This window comes from Haliotis rufescens, unplaced genomic scaffold, assembly GCF_023055435.1.
Source record: "Haliotis rufescens isolate VD_foot unplaced genomic scaffold, xgHalRufe1.0.p SCAF_8, whole genome shotgun sequence".
Lineage (NCBI taxonomy): Eukaryota > Metazoa > Mollusca > Gastropoda > Lepetellida > Haliotidae > Haliotis > Haliotis rufescens.
The window spans coordinates 26,295,884-26,316,683 of NW_025964372.1; the positions used below are offsets into that span (position 1 = coordinate 26,295,884).

Below are 20,800 nucleotides of genomic sequence, written 5' to 3' on the forward strand. Positions count from 1 at the left end.
AAGCAGTGTCAACTTTGGGAGTCCAGGGAGAGTTCACATCCTAATATCCCAGATGGCTTTAGTGAGGTTTTTTTCCGAGCTAGCTGCTTTTGTCTTGCCATATCTTTTTAACCAGAGGGTTTGATGTTCGTCCCCAGAACGATAATATTGCCTGCTCTCTTCTTGGTAATTGGCATATAAACGCATGCCACAGATATAGAAGTGGATCCTATTGAACCATTGAGAACTCACGTGAAACGTATTATGCAGCTATAAATATAAGTGTTCACCCTCACATGACTCCCAATTTGTATTTAAACAACGGGATCATGTGTGCCAGGGAGGTGTTTTGACAGCAACTGGCGCGATGAGACGGTGAGTGACTGTGTGCTGGCAATGCAATGTTGTATTAATACGAAATGTTTTAATGAATTAATTCAAATAATGTTATTTAAACTGTTAGTCGGTACAGTTGTCATCTTTAGTACACAGGTAAGACTTCAAACCCAGGAATTTTCTAATTTTTTATTTATTTTAATTCTGAATCACCATTCCAGATGTAAGTCAGGGAGATACTGTCTAATAGCAAAGGCTTTTATTGACCGTTTTGCAATATTATTTGCAAAATGTAAGAATGGATGAAGACTCTAAAACTGTAAGAAATCTTGCATTTGTTGTCCTTGTATGATGTACCACTTAAAATCAACTGATAATGACTCAGATGTGTTTGACGAAGGGTTCGGCGGCGAGTTTGTATTTTTAAATTCACTACACAACAACAATCATTGAGGAACCCAACGTAATGTCTTCGGCCGTTGAGTTCCATACACTTTTGACTTTATTTTAAATTTCCAAGCCAAATGGGTGCACGGATGACACATTAGTCTGGGGCACCGTAGTTGAACGTTCAGAGTTGCCTCGCTTAGCTGTGCAAGGATCTGCTGATCGTGGGTTTGAACCGAACGTTTATTATCGGGAGGTGTATAAATGTTTGTATGTTGTTTTTTGTTGTTGTTTTTTTACGACTGATGTGATTTATACTTCATTCTAGAAATTGTTTTCAAAATCAAAAAGTTTTTTGGGTGAATATTTTGAACTTTGCACATCTGTTTTGGAGATTGAATATAACGATGCAAAATTAGCATCATACAGAATGTGTCGCCAATTGTTGCCAAACGCTTTCAGTTGAATCCATTTTCTTTTCTCATATTTGCAGTCATGTTTATTTCCCGTTTGAATAATGTGATCCAGAATATGGGAAACAATAAGACGCAGCAAATGTTGATTACACCATCAAAAGGTTGCGGAATATGTTATGATATACTCATGATATCTGACCACCCCCCCCCCCCAGTTTGCAATACATCGGAACGTTTGACAAATATCACAGTACCGGCGAATAAGACAGTATATCAATTTTCGAATTAGGGAATATGCACAGAAGATACCAAGTTGATAGGCCTTGAAATTAATATAGATTTATTCACCCAATAATATATACCAAAAAGGAACTACAACAGATGGAAATAATATATAAAAAATATTGTTTTTGTGAGAATGAACCTGCGAAACCCATTTCTTTGTGACCTGTTAACATGTGAAGGTAGTTTGTAATGAGATGACAATATGAGTTAAGACACAAACGGATATTGCAGTTTTGCAAAGTTGGAGATATGAATTGGGAAGTCATAGTAACCAAGTATTAGATATGAATTACAGCGTACCTCCGTACTATGGCATGCTACACAACATCCTCTTAAATGTGAACACCATATCACTCATGTGTGTTGGATAAAACTGAGATGAATAAAACATTAAAAAAGTTCCGTTTTTCTGTAGCGCTATATTTGAAAGTGATATACGGGTGGAGGAATAGGACATTCTTCTCTGCTTAACTAAATGCATCAATATTTTATTGATTTATTGGCCTTAATTGAGATTGAAGGAGCGCCGCAGAGGTATGGTGACAATGATATCCTTATCGACAACTTCATCCTTATGTTAAAGTTGGAAATATGTCCCGAATTTCTGGAAGCATGATCACCGTTTCTGGAGAGGAATATTTTTTCCTTGATCGAAATAAAATACTTCTAATGCTTTCTTATACATCTCCATTCAACGGTACCAGAAGTCTTAATTTTTTAAATCTGCTGTTTTAGCATTATTTACCTGGTCGTATAATATTCGTGTATATAACGATTCTTTAAGGAACACCGTCTTTGTTTAACTGGCGATATCAGGTAGGAAAGGTCATCTTGGAAATGGATATTACACATTTAGTAAACCTATTGGACGTTAACGAAGTAACGACGACCCCCAAGCGTGAGTGAGTGAGGGAGTGAGTGAGTATGGTTTTACGCAGCTTTTAGCAATATTCCAAAGATTACGGCGGGGGACACCAGAAATTGGCTTCATAACGATCTCCAAGAAATGGTATCTTCACGTTGTAAGTAAGAGAAAACAATTCTATACGTATATAATTAATCTGAATAAATTATCTCGCTATCTTAACAGATACAAATTTTGAAGAGAACTCATTTTATAGAATAAATATTTTATTTATTTGTATAATTAATTAGAATTTATCATTTATTTTCCCTTTAATACATCAGATGTATTTTACAATTTTTTATTTTTTTCTCGATTTTAATATGTTCTGCAATTATTTCTGCATCTTTGCACAACGTAGCTTTACTTCTACAAACCACGTGCACCACGTGGATTTGACCAAACTAGTTAATGTCTAACGCCAACATCACTTCTGGCCTTCCTCCCAAGCCGACACGCTCTAATATAACTGAAATACTGATCAAAGGAGCGTAAAACCAAACTCATTCGTTTTGGTTGTTACCCGGTACTTTATGGCGTCGTAGATTAAACATTTACGCAATAATGTATGTGTAAGTGTACACGTGGACGTTAATGTTTATTGTGTTTACTATTGTGCACACCGTCACATGGGTGTCTCCACCCTGTGGGTAAACAAGTCCTGTCACGTGGGACGGGGTCGAGGGGAGTTCTGAGCGGGAAAGATGAGCCGGTGGGTCAACAAGACTTGGTGCGTTTGAGCAGTCTGATTTCTATTTAAGAAATAAACGAGTGGGAGTTTGTTTATCCTGCAATAAGGAGACTAAAACATGAGGGATGTAGCCATAACGATGACGTCACGACTTCATGTAACGCTGACGTCACAATGGTCTCCAAAGCCACTGCAGGGAGACTAAAGCATCTCCAAAGCATTGTGACGCAATTACTTTGTAGCGATATTTTGTGGGAGATATCGTTTGATCTTACCCAAACCATATGTTTTGTGTAAGCAGTTTTAGATGAGTTATGCCGCCTTAAATGATATATCGACATATTGGAGTTCCTGAGTGAGTTGGGTTTAACGCCGCTTTTAACAGTATTCCAGTTATATCACGGCGTGTCAGCTTAAAGTGGGAGGAAAGCCCGAAGTGGCGCAGGTCTCAGACGTTTACCACTTTGGTGAAACCCACGAGCACGGGTATGGTGCGGACAAACCTAGAAACATAATCGGGGCGAACCGGGATTCGAACCCACAATCATAGGGTTCTGGCGTGTCCAAGGGACGCAACTCTGCACAGCGAAACGCGGCGCTTTAGACGACTGGGCCACCCGTGTCCCCTATTGGGGTTCGAGTTAATGAGATTTCACTGCACTAGATTGAATATCAGGCATAAGTTAGTCGCTGTAGAAATACTTGCAAGGAAGTGGTTTCACAGCATGCAGATAAATGGATACCATGATGACATACAGAATCAAACCACAACGGCATCATTTTGAGATATCAGCTATCAAAATTTCCAAATTTCAACCTCTAAGCATATCTGGTCAAATTACATGAACCAAACCGATTATATTTATATTTTATGTTTTTATGTTTTGTACTTAACTCACAACGTGCATTGCTGAGAAAGATTATTTACACTGGTAATCTACATTATCAAAATTTGGTTCAGTATGGTTCCTGTTATATAAAAATGATTTGAAGTAAAATGCCAAAGAGAACTGTCATCAAGTTACATCATTTTAAGAAACAGACACACCGTTTATTGAAACTTAATGAATACAATGAACCAAGAACATAAGAATAAGCGGATATGCATGGCTACATTTATTATTAATCACATTTTGTTTTCAATACCAAAATAAATTCTACGTAGGACTATGTGGTTGGTTTACTGTATATACTTTTGACATACTGTTTGGATGTTGTCTTCGGCATTGCCAATTTGACCCTTCGGGGCTTTGTGGATAGGAAAGTTTGCTAGTTATATCGCAATTGTGACGTGCGGAACCATATTGTTTGATTGGTATCAGGAAAGTGATCTTTGTACATGTGAAAACTCTCCTTACTCATTTATTAAATATTGTTATGGCTTTGTTCAGCATGGATAATAGGCACTTTTGAAGGCAGATGTTTGTTTTGTTCGTTTGTTGTTTTACGCCGCACTCAACAAATAGTCCAGCTATATGATGACGGTCTGTAAGTAATCGAGTCTGGAACAGACAATCCAGTGATTGCCATTTTGAGCATCGATCTACGCAATTGGGATACAATGACATGAATCAACCTAGTCATTAAACCAAATCCCGTTAGTCGCCTCTTACATCAAGCATGGGTTGCTAAGACCATTTCCAACCCAGGTCTTCACGGTTTTCAAATGCAGATGTGATTGTTGTGATAGATTCATTTGTATTAACATATATAACCTGTTTTGTGATAATTATGACTGAATGGATTATTTTGCTTTTACAGAAAGATAAATATTTTATCTGTATAACAAACCAGTCATTCGTAGCACCATTGGGTTAACAGGAATGTCAAAAATACAGCTGTGTCGAATTCTTTGGGACCTGGATAGAAGCTCGAGTTATCCTGGGTTCGAGACATCAGGAGAATTGTATGCTTAATTTGGGCACTTGGCCTCTCAAATGAGTTCGAGACAACCGGTAATATGACACATCCAAGTTCGACACAACGAGGTTCGACTATGTAACGTAGCTGGAATACTGTAACTGTCCAAATCTGCGTTCAAACAAACTAATTCACACCCACTTATACGCTCATGTGATACCTGTAATTGTGTCATGTAAATACACAGCCTCCCTCATACTAGGGTAGTTGAGTATATTGACACTGGAAGCGTTGTAGGTGTGTGGAATGTGTCACAACCATGGGATACCTTGAGCATTGGCTAAATAGGTCAGGGTAGCAGACAGATCTAGACTTGCACTCGTCCCCCATCAAAGCCTTTAAACCGTCCGCTATAACAATAAAAATTAAATAATCTTAACAGTTCCTCTGAATATAAATTGAACAAAATTCAGATCAGTAGTTTATGTTTTTACTCTATGGATCACCTGCAACTTTTACCGTTGTTTTCAAACGATTCACGACTTCGTTGAGAGTGATTCCTTATTGAAATATGATAACAACCTCAAATTACTTTACTAGGCTATGAACATCAATCTTGATTCATCTTATATCGTTACTGTTTACTAGTAAGTGAATAATCTTTAACTCCATATTAAACTTCATTTCACCTCAGTGGCGGTCGGGTAGCCTAGTGGTTAAAGCGTTCGCTCGTCACGCCGAAGACATGACATGAGTACAATGTGTGAAACCCATTTCTTGTGTCCCGCCCATTTCTGGTGTCCCCCGCCGTGATATCGCTGGAATATTGCTAACAGCGGCGTAAAACCATATTCACTCACTCACTCATTTCACCTCACCTTTTTACATTATACAACAGCCGTGTCTCATCCAAGATGTTGGTTCGCATCCCCAATCCATTCCAGTAACGATGTTTGGCGTGGCAGCACCTTGTCTGTGGTAAAATGTCATTGAGATGAGTCACTTCGGGCTTTCCTCCCACATTAAGCTGACACAAAGCCTAATTATCCATACGGTCAGGTCACGATTAATATATGAGGACGAACGTAGTGTATGAGCATGGCCGTTTGAAGCGTGACCATTCAACGTTGGAAGCGTGACCACTCCACGTTACCATGCCAGGAGATCCCTAGTTAGATCATGGCCTCCGTAGTCTTGTGGTAGAGCGTCCGCCCTTAGAGCGGCAGGTCCGGGGTTCGATCCCCGGCCGCGTCATACAAAAAGACGTTAAAAGATTGTACTTGTTGTTACCCTGTCTGGCGCTCGGCATTAAGGGGCTAAAGCAAGGACTTGTCGGCTCGGAGTCAGTATACTGTGTCTGAGTGGGGTATTCATGTTAAACTGCGGCATGGTATCTCAGTGAGCTAGCACTATAAATCGGCATCAGTCCGTACTAGTACAAGCAGCCAAGCACACACATATACGTGCATGCACGTCGCTATATAAGTGCAATAATCTTGGACGCGACGTTAAACCACATTTCACCTCACCTCACCTCGTTAGATCGGCTCAGCCACGACCTATTTGGAACTTAGTCTGACCCGAAATCCTATTGTAAATAAAATGTATCTGCATACCCCCAAAATAAGTGTGCTTGCACGGGGAAAACTTACGTGAATGAATCTCTCATAATATTTTAATAATGTAGGGACTTCTCGCAAACGCGACCTTTGCAAACAAATTATATGTAAATATGCAGAAAGATCAAGTGTGTGAGATTGCGAGATCGCCAAAATATTACGTTCTCGAGCTTATTGCACATTAACGCGAGAATATCCCTTAAAGTATTCCATACATATTAAATGTACGAAGAAGATGCTTATTTATGTTTTTGAAGTTGAAAGTTGATGAAAAAAAAAAATTCCTCCGTTTTTCAGGATACAAGGCATTATCGCCCTTACCCTGCTGTGCGGCGCGTGTCACGTGACTGGCTTTGGGTCGTACAGAACAGAGTTACCCAATGGCGAGCGAGTCCCCCATCCATGCAAGCCTAACTACTTTTGGAAAGGGGTAGGGCATGGTAATGAAGAAGGGGGTGGATCAAGAAATCAGTTTGGTTTGGATTTTGCTGCCAACGGACATCAGGTAAATGTCTGTGGTTATCAGCATGGATGACGCTGTCTTGAGCTACGTCCCTTAGTCGAATCAGGATCCGCTGTTCGTCGGTTCGAATCCAAGAATCGCCCTGATTGATACTTGATTTTTCAGCGACATACCAGTGTCCCTTAAACTTCAGTCGCTCTGTTGTATTTTGGCCAGTGTGATATTAAATATTAACTCACTCACTTAACGACATACTTTAGTATACACCTTGTTCAATGGATTGTGTGTATAAGCAAGTTATTGCTTTCTTATCACGAACATTTAATTAGTCAGCAATAGAAATGTTAAAACTGATATTATTAATGCTTACCCTTTATGACTTGAGTGAGTGGGTGAGCATGGTTTTAAGCCTCTTTTAGCAATATTCCAGCAATATCACGGCGGGAGACACCAGAAATGGGCTTCACATATTGTACCCTTGTCGGGATTCGAACCCGGGTCTTGGGCGTAACGAGCGAACGTTTTAACTACTAAGCTACAGCACCGTCCCTTTAAGACTTGAAGGCAACAGCTGCCACAGCTTATTGATCAGGAACAAGGGGCTTATCAGACACTTTTTAATCTCATGATCTGATAGAATTCTACATTTTCCCATCAGATTTATGATAGGTGCGAGACTGCTTATTAAAGAGTGTTTGGTTTTTTTTAATTGTAAGTGTTAAATGAGACCGATGCCCTTCCTACGTAAAGTACGCCATCAAACGATACCAAAAAGCTGGAAGACCTAACATAAAAGAGTTATGAGAAGAAAACAATAATGTAAGTGTAAATTGGCATTAAGCAGCGCTTAGAAAGAACTCTCGATGACTACCTTTAAGGGTTTTACCGTTCTGTTTACTTAAAAGTGGACACAAGCGCTCTGTAGCGCCGACTCGGACGGGGACGGAATGACCAACGGGCAAGAACTCGGAGACCCCGGATGTACATGGACCAAAGGTTCCATTCCAACCAATTTTGATGGCATAACACATCCTGGTAACTATTGTCTAAGTCATCCTTAATCCATTATTTAGGACCACGTATACAATTTCGACGTTTATCTTGTGTGAGCTGTTATTTGTCATAAGTAATGGGTGAATACACAGTGATGTGGATATAGAACTGTTTAACATGCAAACGTTGCTTCCCTTGGATCATTTCAAAAGAAGTTGAAAAGTAATTAAATATGTTTCAGGTGTATGTACCCCATACAACACCACACAGTGTGCGGGGAAGAATGACTGGGTGGATTGCCAGTCCACCCCGATGCTCGACTGCCCAGCAATACAAAACCCAGGTACTGACTCGTGACTTGTGGCCATGTAGGAATTCCATGTAAATCATTCTCAAACCATGGTACTGATGAGGCCACAGGCCAAGAGTATAATGTCTGGGGCGTGTTACAAATTCATACATTTTCTAAGTGAGTGAGTGAATTAGGTTTAACGCCGCTTTTAACAGTATTCCAGTTTTACTGCGGCGTAGGGAGGAAAGACCGAAGTGATGCAGGTCTCAGACGTTTACCACTTCGGTGAAACCCACGAGCACGGGTATGGTGCTGACAATCCTAGAAACATAATCGGGGCGAACCGGGATTCGAACCCACAATCATAGGTTTCTGGCGTGCCAAAGGGACGCAACTCTGCAAAGCGAATCACGGCGCTTTAGACGACTGGGCCACCCGTGCCAGCAAACAAGTGTCATAGCATGATACATGAACATAGATACATTTCTCATAGTTTCTGTGCAATCACAAGTCATTAATTTATAAAATTTGGGTTGTGGTAGAAAAAGTTATTTTGATATAAGGTCTTATACACTGGACATACACATAGAAAGTGATATTCATCTTCAATACAATCAGTTTTACAAATCCAACAAAATCTATGTCTCTCTCTCGCGTGCAGCGTTGCTCATAATATTAGTCACTGGTTTGTCTGCGTCCAGACACGACTTTTTGAAGACCGTTCTCATATAGCTGGAATATTCCTTACTGTGGTATTGGAAAATTGGAGATATCCATTAACGTTGATTTACAGACCAAGGTCTTGTACTGGTGTTCGACCCGTGAAGATCCGGGTTAGAATAGGTCTTAAGCAACCCATGCTTGCCGTAAAAGGCGACTATGCTTGTCGTAAAAGGCGACTAACGGGATCGGGTGGTCAGGCTCGCTGACTTGGTTGATGCATGTCATCGATCCAAATTGGGTGGATCTATGCTCATGATGTCAATCACTGGATTGTCTTGTCTAGACTCGATTATTTACAGACCGCCGTCATATAACTGGAATATTGCTGAGTTTGGCGTAAAACAACAAACAATAATGTCAACACAGACACACAGAACATAACACTGTATTTTTATCGTCACAGACAAGCAGAACATAACACTGTTTTTTTGTTACAACAGACACGCAGAACATAACAATGAATTTATATCACCACAGACACGCAGAACATAACATTGTATTTCTGTCACCAAAGACACGCAGAACATAACAATGTATTTATATCATCACAGACACGCAGACCATAAGACCGTAATTTTATCGTCACAGACACGCAGAACATAACACTGTATTCTAATCGTCACAGACACACAGAACATAACACTGTATTGTTATCGTCGCAGACACAGAGAACATAACACTGTATTGTTATCGTCACAGACACACAGAACATAAGACTATTGTTATCGTCACAGACACGCAGAACATAACACTGTATTGTTATCGTCACAGACACGCAGAACATAACACTGTATTGTTATCGTCACAGACACACAGAGCATAAGACTATTGTTATCGTCACAGACACGCAGAATATAACACTGTATTGTTATCGTCACAGACACGCAGAACATAACACTGTATTGTTATCGTCACAGACACACAGAACATAACACTGTATTAATATCGTCACAGACACGAAGAACATAACACTGTAAATTTATCGTCACAGACACACAGAACATAAACACTGTATTGTTATCGTCACAGACACGCTGATCATAACACTGTACTGTTATCGTCACAGACACACAGAACATAACACTGTATTGTTATCGTCACAGACCAGCAGAACATAACACTGTATTGTTATCGTCACAGACACGCTGATCATAACACTGTATTGTTATCGTCACAGACACGCAGAACATAACACTGTATAGTTATCGTCACAGACACGCAGAACATAATACTGTATTGTTATCGTTACAGACCAGCAGAACATAACACTGTATTGTTATCGTCACAGACACGCAGAACATAACACTGTATTGTTATCGTCACAGACACGCAGAACATAACACTGTTATTTTATCGTCACAGACACACAGAACATAAACACTGTATTGTTATCGTCACAGACACGCTGATCATAACACTGTATTGTTATCGTCACAGACACACAGAACATAACACTGTATTGTTATCGTCTCAGACCAGCAGAACATAACACTGTATTGTTATCGTCACAGACACGCAGATCATAACACTGTATTGTTATCGTCACAGACACACAGAACATAACACTGTATAGTTATCGTCACAGACACGCAGAACATAATACTGTATTGTTATCGTTACAGACCAGCAGAACATAACACTGTATTGTTATCGTCACAGACACACAGAACATAACACTGTATAGTTATCGTCACAGACACGCAGAACATAATACTGTATTGTTATCGTCACAGACACGCAGAACATAACACTGTATTGTTATCGTCACAGACACACAGAACATAACACTGTATTTTTATCGTCACAGACACACAGAACATAACGCTGTATTAATATCGTCACAGACACGCAGAACATAACACTGTAATTTTATCGTCACAGACACGCAGAACATAACACTGTATTCATATCGTCACAGACACGCAGAACATAACACTGTAATTTTATCGTCACAGACACGCAGAACATAACACTGTATTAATATCGTCACAGACACGCAGATCATAACACTGTATTGTTATCGTCACAGACACATAGAACATAACACTGTATTGTAATCGTCACAGACACACAGAACATAATACTGTATTGTTATCGTCACTGACACACAGAACATAACGCTGTATTGTTATCGGCACAGACACGCAGAACATAAGACTGTAATCTTATCGTCACAGACACACAGAACATAACACTGCGGTTCCCCCGAGTAGCCGTACCGGCCAAGGAGACGACATATATGTGCATGGTGTTTGACATACCCAGCGATCAGGACTACCACATGATAGCCTACAAACCTGAGATCGACAACGACAACGTCATGCACCACATCGTCATCTACGGCTGCGAGGAATCAGACAGTAAGTTGAAATCCTTTATTTGCATGATTAAATGATGATCAAAAGCTATGCAACTTGTAAACCGAATCATGTTTTAAATATATGCAATGCGAGAGAGAGAGAGAGAGAGAGAGAGAGAGAGAGAGAGAGAGAGAGAGAGAGAGAGAGAGAGAGAGAGAGAGAGAGAGAGAGATGCGGACCCGTTCATCTGGGGAACGCACTTATTTGTCATTCATCAAGAAAGTGTTCATGGTGCCACTGTGATGTTACCCCGGTGAACGGACCAACTCTCTGGGCAGTATACAAACCAAGCTGGAGGTGCCTATTCACTGCTGCCACCAAGTGGATGCTCATAGCCCTACATTATTAAGGGATCAGTATGCACTCAATTTTCATTCTCAGCTCCTTGGGGAGCCTACAATCCAAGCTAGGTACAGTATTTTGTCCATGGCTAAATAACAATGTGTGTTTCGGCTTGTTTCAGCGGCCGCGCCAACAGCACCTTATGAGTGCGACATGGGAGCTGGTTACAAGTGCAACCTCATGATTGGAGGTTGGACGCTGGGTGGTGCGGGGAACTGCTTCCATGAACAAATGGGCATCTTGTTTGGGAAGAGCAAATATAAGAGATTTGCCCTGGAGGTAACTTTATTTCTATAGGCCACAACAATTGATAATTTATATAATTCTTTAAAGATTTAAAAGTTAAAAGGCATTTATTTATTTGTCGCGTTTTCCAATCGGGTGTAATTCTGTTCTTAAATGAGGTCTAATCTCTATCCCAACCCTTCCCCAAATAATAAGAACTGTTCCAGACGCAAATCAACACAATACACCGCTTTCAACACTTTTTTAAAATACTCCATCACGCAATCGGCGTGTGGTGATTTACTTCAGGTTTGTCTGTCAGAGGCGATGTTGTCTACGTTTAATTATTACAACATGATGTAACTCTTAAATATAGCCAATGGAACTTAAGTACGGAAGCCTTTTAGGGACATTTGTTTTTTTAAATTTTCTTTCGATACTATCTTGAAATTTCAAGAAACTAAGTTGAAATGTTACGATACTCTCTTGAAATTTCAAGATAGTATCTTGTTATTTCAACATAGTATCTTGAAATTTCAACTTCTGTATCTTGAAATTGCATCTTCTTGATATAGAAGTATAGTATCTTGAAATTTCAAGATAGTGCCTTGAAATTTCAACTTAGTTTCTTGAAATTTCAACTTCTGTATCTTGAAATTTCAACTTCTTGATATAGAAGTATAGTATCTTGAAATTTCAACTTAGTATCTTGAAATTTCAACTTCTGTATCTTGAAATTTCAACTTAGTATCTCGAAATTTCAAGATACTATCATAATTTTTTTTTTTTAAAATGGCCCTAAAAGGCTTCCGTATGAAAGCGATTTTCATATCCTGTTTTCATAACACGAACAGGAGTAATTCCCTTTGATCACAACAAACAGGAGTGGTTTCCGTTCAAACGATGCAACATTTAGTTCGTAAATGTGTACTGATATTAAGCCAATGAAAATCAAATTTTGCTTATAATCAGTAGTGGTACACCTGTTCAGATAGTTGCATGGATGAATAAGAATCAAAGGTCAAATGCATAAAATGATATTTGTTCATAGAACTTTACAAAAATAATATGAAACAAGAAAACAGCGTATTCATTATCCCCGCTATGGGGCAAATTAGAACTATTCATTTTCTTGTGAATGTACACAGAAAAAGGAAGGGTAACTTCAGAGAAAAAAACGGCATCCATTTTCTAACTCAGCCTTGACAAGTTCACGGGATCTTTTGATGAATGGCCTAATTACAAGCACTAAAATGACGGTGAGGAAAAAGGCCGGTTCGGGTGCCACTTTGTAGCATTTATTTTATCACCATTCACCATTCCATTGTCAAGTGTTATACATCTCAATCAGGTAATAATGATAACGGTTTCTAGACAACCCTGCGAAAATCTTTTTGTAGAAAAACTAACATATCATGACAATTTTAGCACTCTGTTAGTAGTGGTATAAAGTTTCAAGGATATTATATTAAAAACAGTTATTGTCATGTAATCCATAAATTAACTCTGCGACCGATCTGGGGTTAAGTTACTCTCTGGTAATGAAAGCAATCTGTATTTGGTTGCCAAGGAAACGGCAAACGGCACCAGTTCAGCAGGGTTTTTTCCCCAAGAAAACGGCAAATGGCACCAGTTCAGCATGTCTTTGATTCATATGCAAAGTTTCATATAAAATTTTTAACTGTTGTCGAGTGATGCTCCGATCCGGAAACGAAACGTGAGGCACGGACGAATGGATGGACAGCGCCCTTTCTTATATCCCCCTACCAGTTCATGGCGGGGGATAATAATAGTTATGTCCTAACTGCGTTATGGGGTTAACTGAGCCATGTTATTGTTGTTCCGTGACGTCATAGGCAAGGTAAGCCATGACTTGGGGTCATCTCAGTCAAGGAGTGATTGGTCTATTGAATCCTGCTCCAAAACTATCGCCCTCAGCATTCATGTACCGGCCCTTGCACTCACCAGGAGTAAACACAAAACATAGGTTATACTCACATGCTTTAAATAACGCTCCAGTTCATCTTCAAATACAACTTCTACATAAGACAGACTAGACTCGTCATAGACTGGATAGAGTGATATCAATCTGCCTCAGTCACTGCCAAAACCGCGCACCTCTACTAGTGCTAAACGTTTCTAAAGGGATCGAGTCTAACCTTTTTTTGTCACATGTAACAATGCCTCTATTTTTATCGGTGGCCCAGTCGTCTGAGGCGCCGCGATTCGCTGTGCAGAGTTGCGTCCCTTGGGCAGGCCAGAAACCTATGATTGTGGATTCGAATCCCGGTTCGCCCCGATTATGTTTCTAGGTCTGTCAGCACCATACCCGTGCTCATGGGTTTCACCGAAGTGGTAAACGTCTGAGACCTGCATCACTCGGGCTTTTGCTCCCACATTAAGCTGACACGCCGTGATATAACTGGAATACTGTTAAAAGCGGCGTTAAACCCAACTCACTCACTCAATGTTGTTACCATTTTCTGATGTTTTTGAGATCGATTGTTTGTTGTTTAAGCATGGGTTGCTGAAGACCTATTCTAACCCGGATCTTCACAGATCTTACAGTTTTCAATTCTTCGCCTTCTACCAACTCTGTGCAAACGTCCATCTTAAACATCTTTCCTCTTTAGCATTGACATGGAGGGAGCATCGTAGGGGATAGATCTTAAGTGAATATGTAAAACGTTTGCATTAAATCACATTTCAAATCTAATACATAGTTACATTTTAAAAATAAATGATACTCAACACTCAAATGGTTTTAGTTTCACTGGAACAACCCTCAACTTGTGGACTCCTGGCATGACTCCTCTGGAATGACTATTTACTACACACAAAACCGGAGACCTAACAATGGCGGGATCATCTCCCTAGGCCAGAACTTCCTTGAGATACCTCCGGGGAAAGAAAGAACGACCTTCACCTCTAAATGTTCCTCGGACTGTACCGGGGCAGCACTGAATGGCCCCATCCAAGTCACCGGCGCAATCAATCACATGCATTACCTTGGTAACAATCATTTTTGATGCTTGAGTTTGGTTCAGTGCCGTTTTGGTAATAGTTCAACCATTTTATGGCGCGCCAGCTTGTTGTCTTTGTTGTTTAACGTCACACTCATCAATATCCAATCTCTATGACGGCGGTCTGTATATAATCTAGTCTGGACCAGCCAATCCAGTGATTCATTCACCTCAAGATAATCGAATTTCGCAACTGGGACACGATGACATGAATCAACCAACTCAGCGAACGCGACCACGTTCCTGACGAGCAGAATGGGTTGTTGAAAACCAATTCTGAACCGGATCATAATAGCGCGGGGCATGGGTGGTCCAGTCGTCTAAGGCGCCGCGATTCGCTGTGCAGAGTTGCGTCCGTTGGGCACGCCAGAAACCTATGATTGTGGGTTCGAATCCCGGTTCGCCCCGATTATGTTGCAAGGTTTGTCAGCACCATGCCCGTGCTCGTGGGTTTCACCGAAGTGGTAAACGTCTGAGACCTGCATCACTTCGGGCTTTCCTCCCACATTAAAGCTGACACGCCGCGATATAACTTGAATACTGTTAAAAGCGGCGTTAAACCCAACTCACTCACTCACTCATAATAGCGCAGTAGTCGTCAAGACACTGACGCCTCATATTGGGGGCAGCTTATTGTGACATGAAACCCTAAAATGACGTTTATCATTTTGTGAATCAACGGCCACCGATATGGGCTGACAAATAATCATAACGCGAACGCACATGGGATTAAACAGCAGATACTTGGACGAAAAGGGACATAACTCTACATGGCGAAATAAGGCGCTTCGCATCACTTTATCAACGAATAGTATTTTTGTTTAAATGATAAATGAATGCGAGAGGTTAATGTTGTTTCAGTCATATTTAAAAAATGAAGAAGACATATCATGTTTGTGTGTTTGTTGTGTAACGCTGAACTCTGTAATGTTCAAGCTTTGTGAAGGGGGTCTGTAAATAGTCGAGACTGGACAGACAATCCCGTGATTGACATCATGAGCATCGATCCACTCAACTGAAATACGATGACATGCATCAACCAAGTCATCGAGCCTAACCACCCGATCCCGTTAGTCGCCTCTTACGACAAGCCTTGTCGCCTCATACTGCAAGATTAGGTTGTTAAAGACCTATTCTAACCCGGATCCTCTCGTTCCGAACAACATTTAAGTTATGTCACTGTGTGTCAGCTTGGTTAGGGAGTGAAGTCCAAATGATCAACACATGTGGATGCAAGATGACGTTGTTAGATCATATGCCTTAATCTGTTTTAAAAATATCATTCAGATCGACTTTGTTGACTGGGTGTGTGATCGTACCCCAACGGCGTGGGACGATGCTCACACCATCCATCACTGGTTTGTTTGGGTCAGGCAGTTGTGATACAGCAGAAACGAAACGTTACAACAATAAGTCGATGAGTCGGTATACCCGTCTTTCTCGAAGTACTCGACATATCTCGATGATTCCATGAAGACTACTTAATAAGGTTTCATCATATGTAGAACATTTGATGAATGATATTTCTCTGCAATTATTTTCATATTGTTTGATGTTATTATTTGAAATAAGTTTTTTTGTGATGCAACGTGAAATATACTTAATAATCGTGCTGAGTGCAGCGTTAAACAACAAACAAACAAAATATGGTCCGATGTACAGAGTGTCTGTTTTAGGAAATGCCCAGTTTCTGGAGTTGCGCCGGAACGGAACGAGGGTGCGTTACATCACGAATGAACCGGAGTTCAGTTACGATGACCCAACATTCTATACGTAAGTTGGACTTGCACTAGAATGCAAGTAGACCAAAACAAACGAAACTAAACGCATCCCTCAAATGTCCAATAAACCCCCACAGTTCAACCAATGTGTCTTCGCAAAATGTAATCATTAATGAAATATTTCCATCAATAACAACGTCGTGTACGAATTATGCTGAAATTGAGTCGATGTTTTCGCTGGTGGACTGAAGTCCCCGGAGTTAATAATGAATAGCATTTATCAATTATCCTGAGTCAACTTCAAAAGAAATGTTTTGGCCGACGCATTAAAACTGTCCCCAATTGTGCAAACCGAACATATTTCTTTAACTAAGAATTACTGTACTTGTACACAAGAGACGTTAATCAAAATTAACCTGTAGGGCAGAACATGCTTCCCTTTTCCGCGACCGCTTGGTGTCATCACTGATTTTTAATGATCCATTTATACAATTTTCACCGTTTTCCATTTCACGCCCAATGGAATCTGTTTCGTGAGATAATCTTACCGCACACATAAACACATGCTCATGATATATTTGGAACCGTACAATAGACCCAATGGATATTTCGTATTGTTATGGAAAGAGTATTGCTGCTTCTATTTTCAGATTTGACACGCCAATCACCGTCTTGCCCAACGACGAATTAATAACGACGTGCGAGTACAAGTCCACCTATTCTAAGAAATGGGTCCACTATGGGGATGCCACTTCTGATGAGATGTGTTTCACGTTCCTCATATTCTACCCGGTTGAAGCCATGCCTGACCCCTACTGCACAAGCTGGAAGTCAGTCGATGTCTGCGCCCTCGGGACGAAGCCGTTGGTGGTGGATGGATGCAATGCATTTGGTTTTGTGTTCGGATCAGACCCTGCCTCCGCTGAAGTGATTGATGAGGTCAATGAGAACTGTTTCTTGGGAGGTACCTGCCACGATGATTGTAAACACGCCGTGATGCGGGCTAAGGCTCATCCCTGTATGAAAGAAGGCGACATCAAGCACTATGTGACTGACATGATGCAGCGTAACAAGGATGGGTTGTCGTTCCTGAGACGCATGGACATGTGTGTTATAACGAAAGATGATTACAACTATCCCAATGTAGGTGTCGGCACAGCGGGGTCGACTGTGACAGTCCTTGCAGTGGCGATGGCTGTTCTTGTGTAATGAACTCCAGTGATTGAAGGAAACTTGATATGGACTTCCGGATGGACTATTCTACTTTTTTAGCAATCTCATACCGCTAGATCTGAGGGCATCCAATGACAGGTCCCTTCAGGACGACGTCTCGGGAACTTTGACCGACCAATGAAATGACTAACAGGAAGTCTACATCAGCCAATCAGAAAGCAGCTTTCTCGAGCTTTAAGGCACTAGTTTCACACTGGCGACTTCCATTCCAGAATACGCTTCGAAAAATAGTTTGACAAAGTTTTCGATTCAAAATTTGAAAGAAAAGAATGTATAATGGATGAACGAATTTGTATGACATCCCCATGGGCTAATCTAAGGGATGATTAGGAAACACGTTTAGACTTTCATCTCGTAAGCGACACTCTGAGGGGACAGCTGAAAGGTCGTTCTGACCACACTCCGGCGCAGTGATGACTCAGCATAACACCACTGCCATAGGCTAATTTGCATATCACGTTACCGGACTTTTCTCTTGTTTGTAAACAAACGCGCTTTTTCAGAAATCAGTATAGCACGGACTAATGCAAGTATTTGAGGGCGCTTCACATATTGTTTTGCATAATTATATAGATATGCTACTACAACTGTGACAGTGAGTTGCATGACAATATATATTTATACATCAAAGTGACCGTATCGCTAGCTCTCCGCAGGGCTTCGATGACAGCACGTGGAGCATCCAATGAAAACAAAGGATAACTACGCAAAAACAAGTAGATTTTAAAGGATACCGTAACCATTCTTTGACATTTATTTATGAAAATGTGCAGTCTTACAAACATGAAACGGATGAAAAGCATATGCTATATGCTATAAGATGTGACGAATCGTCACATGGCGCTGGCCTGTGGCAGAGGTACTATGCTGACTGGTTGCCGGCCGCATGGAACTCTGGGTAGGAGGGTGCGTTCTGACGTGATCTGTAATGAGATGTCTTCAGATCTGTGTGCAGCTGTAGCGAGCACTAATATGTGATTGTTTTGTATTTACTTATAGTAATTTATAAATAAAAATATGACTATGTTTAATCGGCAGAAATAAATGAAAATTACAAATCGCTGTCTTATAATATTGCTTTAAAGAATCACTTCTATTAAGAAGATCATATGACCCTTTCAATATTTTATAATGACTGTCATGTTTTTGTCAGATTATTTTGGACACGTCAAAAGAAATGTTTGTATTACAGCTTTTTAATCATTAGTTTAATCAAGAGAAATTATGTGTTTCTTAGAATAGAATGCAATGCGTTACAATACAACAAGATATTTGCTCTTTTTACTGCTTTACATGGTTTACTAGCTACCCTCGTATTGGTGAAAAATACATCAGAAACTTTAAAGCAAAATACGACTTCGTGTTTTAATAGTTATCATGAGACTGATTAATGTTTTTTCTCCTTCCGTTTTTACCGTTATTTTGTTGTTTTATAACTTTGTGAAAATTTGAATATGTCGTAAATAAAATCAATAAAATATGAGAGCATTTTTATTTCATTTAGATTTCATTATTGATAAAGTTGATAATACAATTTTTATATTTATTGTTGATTTGAATGAAGAAAATAGGACAATGATGAATGTCATTGCGACCATTTTCACAGGCTATGACTGGTCGGTGAATCGACTAGTCTCTGTCGATAAGAGTTGCAAAGTCGCCTGGTCGGTAAATCCACTATTCCCTTTCTAAAAGTGGGACAAAGTCGACTGAGGTGCCGCAATTCGATGTGCACGGTTCCCTCCCTTAAGCGTGCCAGGATTATGTGATCATCACCTCATTTGCCCTGATCATGTTCCTAGGATTGTCACCTCGGCCTTTCCTCCCTCATTAAATCTGCGACACCGGAATAACAACTGGAATAATACCACACTCACCATTTTACTTGACCCGTGAAGATGCGGGGTAGAATAGGTCTTCAGCAACCCATGCTTGACGTATGGGGCGACAATGCTTGTCGCAAGAGGCAACTAACGGGATCGGGTTGTCAGGCTCGCTGACTTGGTTGATGTCCATATTTACAGACAGCCGTCATTCAGCCGAAGTATTTCTGAGTTTGGCGTTAAACAACATACAATCCATTTCTTTTCAAGATCTTTGTAGCTGCAGGTTAGATAACAGATCTAATTGTGTTAATCAGTGTTATATAATGTTTTATTGAGGCTAGAATGGTTTTAACAATATCTGTCTCACTGTTATCATGCTCTCATTTCGACGATCTTCTCATTTCAATGACGCCGCTGTGTAACGTCACGAATGTTATGCTGTGACGTTATTTCTATCATGCTGGTGTTTCACGTCAAGAACAAGCCATTTACTATGAAGGGAGGTAACTCTTGAATGACAATAGTTCCGTCTAAGTGTTATAGTCACGGCATTGAAATATCAAGTGTCATTTGTGCTGCAATGAAATATCAAGTGTTATGCTCACTGCAGTAAAAATATCACTTTTCTCAAATTAGGAAAACTCAGTCTTTCACACTGAAGTATGTAATAAACAACTTTATTACTTGCCCGTGAAGAGATCACCCGTTTAATAAACATACAGCTTTATTACACATTGTGTAATACCACAACGCGTGCTTATGTACTCTAGGAACACGTTTCTCGAACAAATATTGAAAGCTCTCAACATCCGTTGGCTTATTCAACGACATTGTGTGTAGAGATGATAGATCACTGGGAGGAGCTTATGCACACTCGATGACCCCAGCAACCTTGTTGCTAGGCTGACGTCACATGGCATTGTTTCGCCGATGGATCTTGCAACAAAATTCAACAAATTACGTCATCGGGTATTGTGACGTGATTGTAAACTTTGAGGTGGAAGGCCCCGTTCCACAAGGCGATCGTACTCTAGCGCAACGACAGTCGTTAGTCTAAGTTAAATTATGTGAGTTGTGATAGCCTTAGCACTACGGTAATTTTGTGGGACGAACGCCTGAATT

The 20,800-nt window shown here is 40.3% G+C and overlaps 1 protein-coding gene across 1 annotated transcript; it reads left to right on the top strand.

Annotated features, from left to right (window-relative positions):
- The first annotated feature begins 308 nt into the window (after positions 1 to 308).
- On the top strand, positions 309 to 18,092 carry LOC124143521. The gene is made up of 9 exons (XM_048389510.1): positions 309 to 354; positions 6,775 to 6,982; positions 7,846 to 7,975; positions 8,175 to 8,276; positions 11,126 to 11,308; positions 11,772 to 11,929; positions 14,644 to 14,887; positions 16,575 to 16,671; positions 17,270 to 18,092. The coding sequence occupies exons 1-9, from the start codon at positions 347 to 349 to the stop codon at positions 17,826 to 17,828; spliced, it is 1,689 nt and encodes a 562-aa protein (XP_048245467.1). The 5' UTR covers positions 309 to 346; the 3' UTR covers positions 17,829 to 18,092.
- Positions 18,093 to 20,800: the final 2,708 nt, after the last annotated feature.

Bases quoted from the DNA above. Each gene is read 5' to 3' on its own strand.
- LOC124143521 (XM_048389510.1), top strand. The intron at 6,983-7,845 runs GTAAATGTCTGT...TTTACTTAAAAG, and splicing joins TTGCTGCCAACGGACATCAG to TGGACACAAGCGCTCTGTAG. The intron at 8,277-11,125 runs GTACTGACTCGT...TTATCGTCACAG, and splicing joins CCCAGCAATACAAAACCCAG to ACACACAGAACATAACACTG.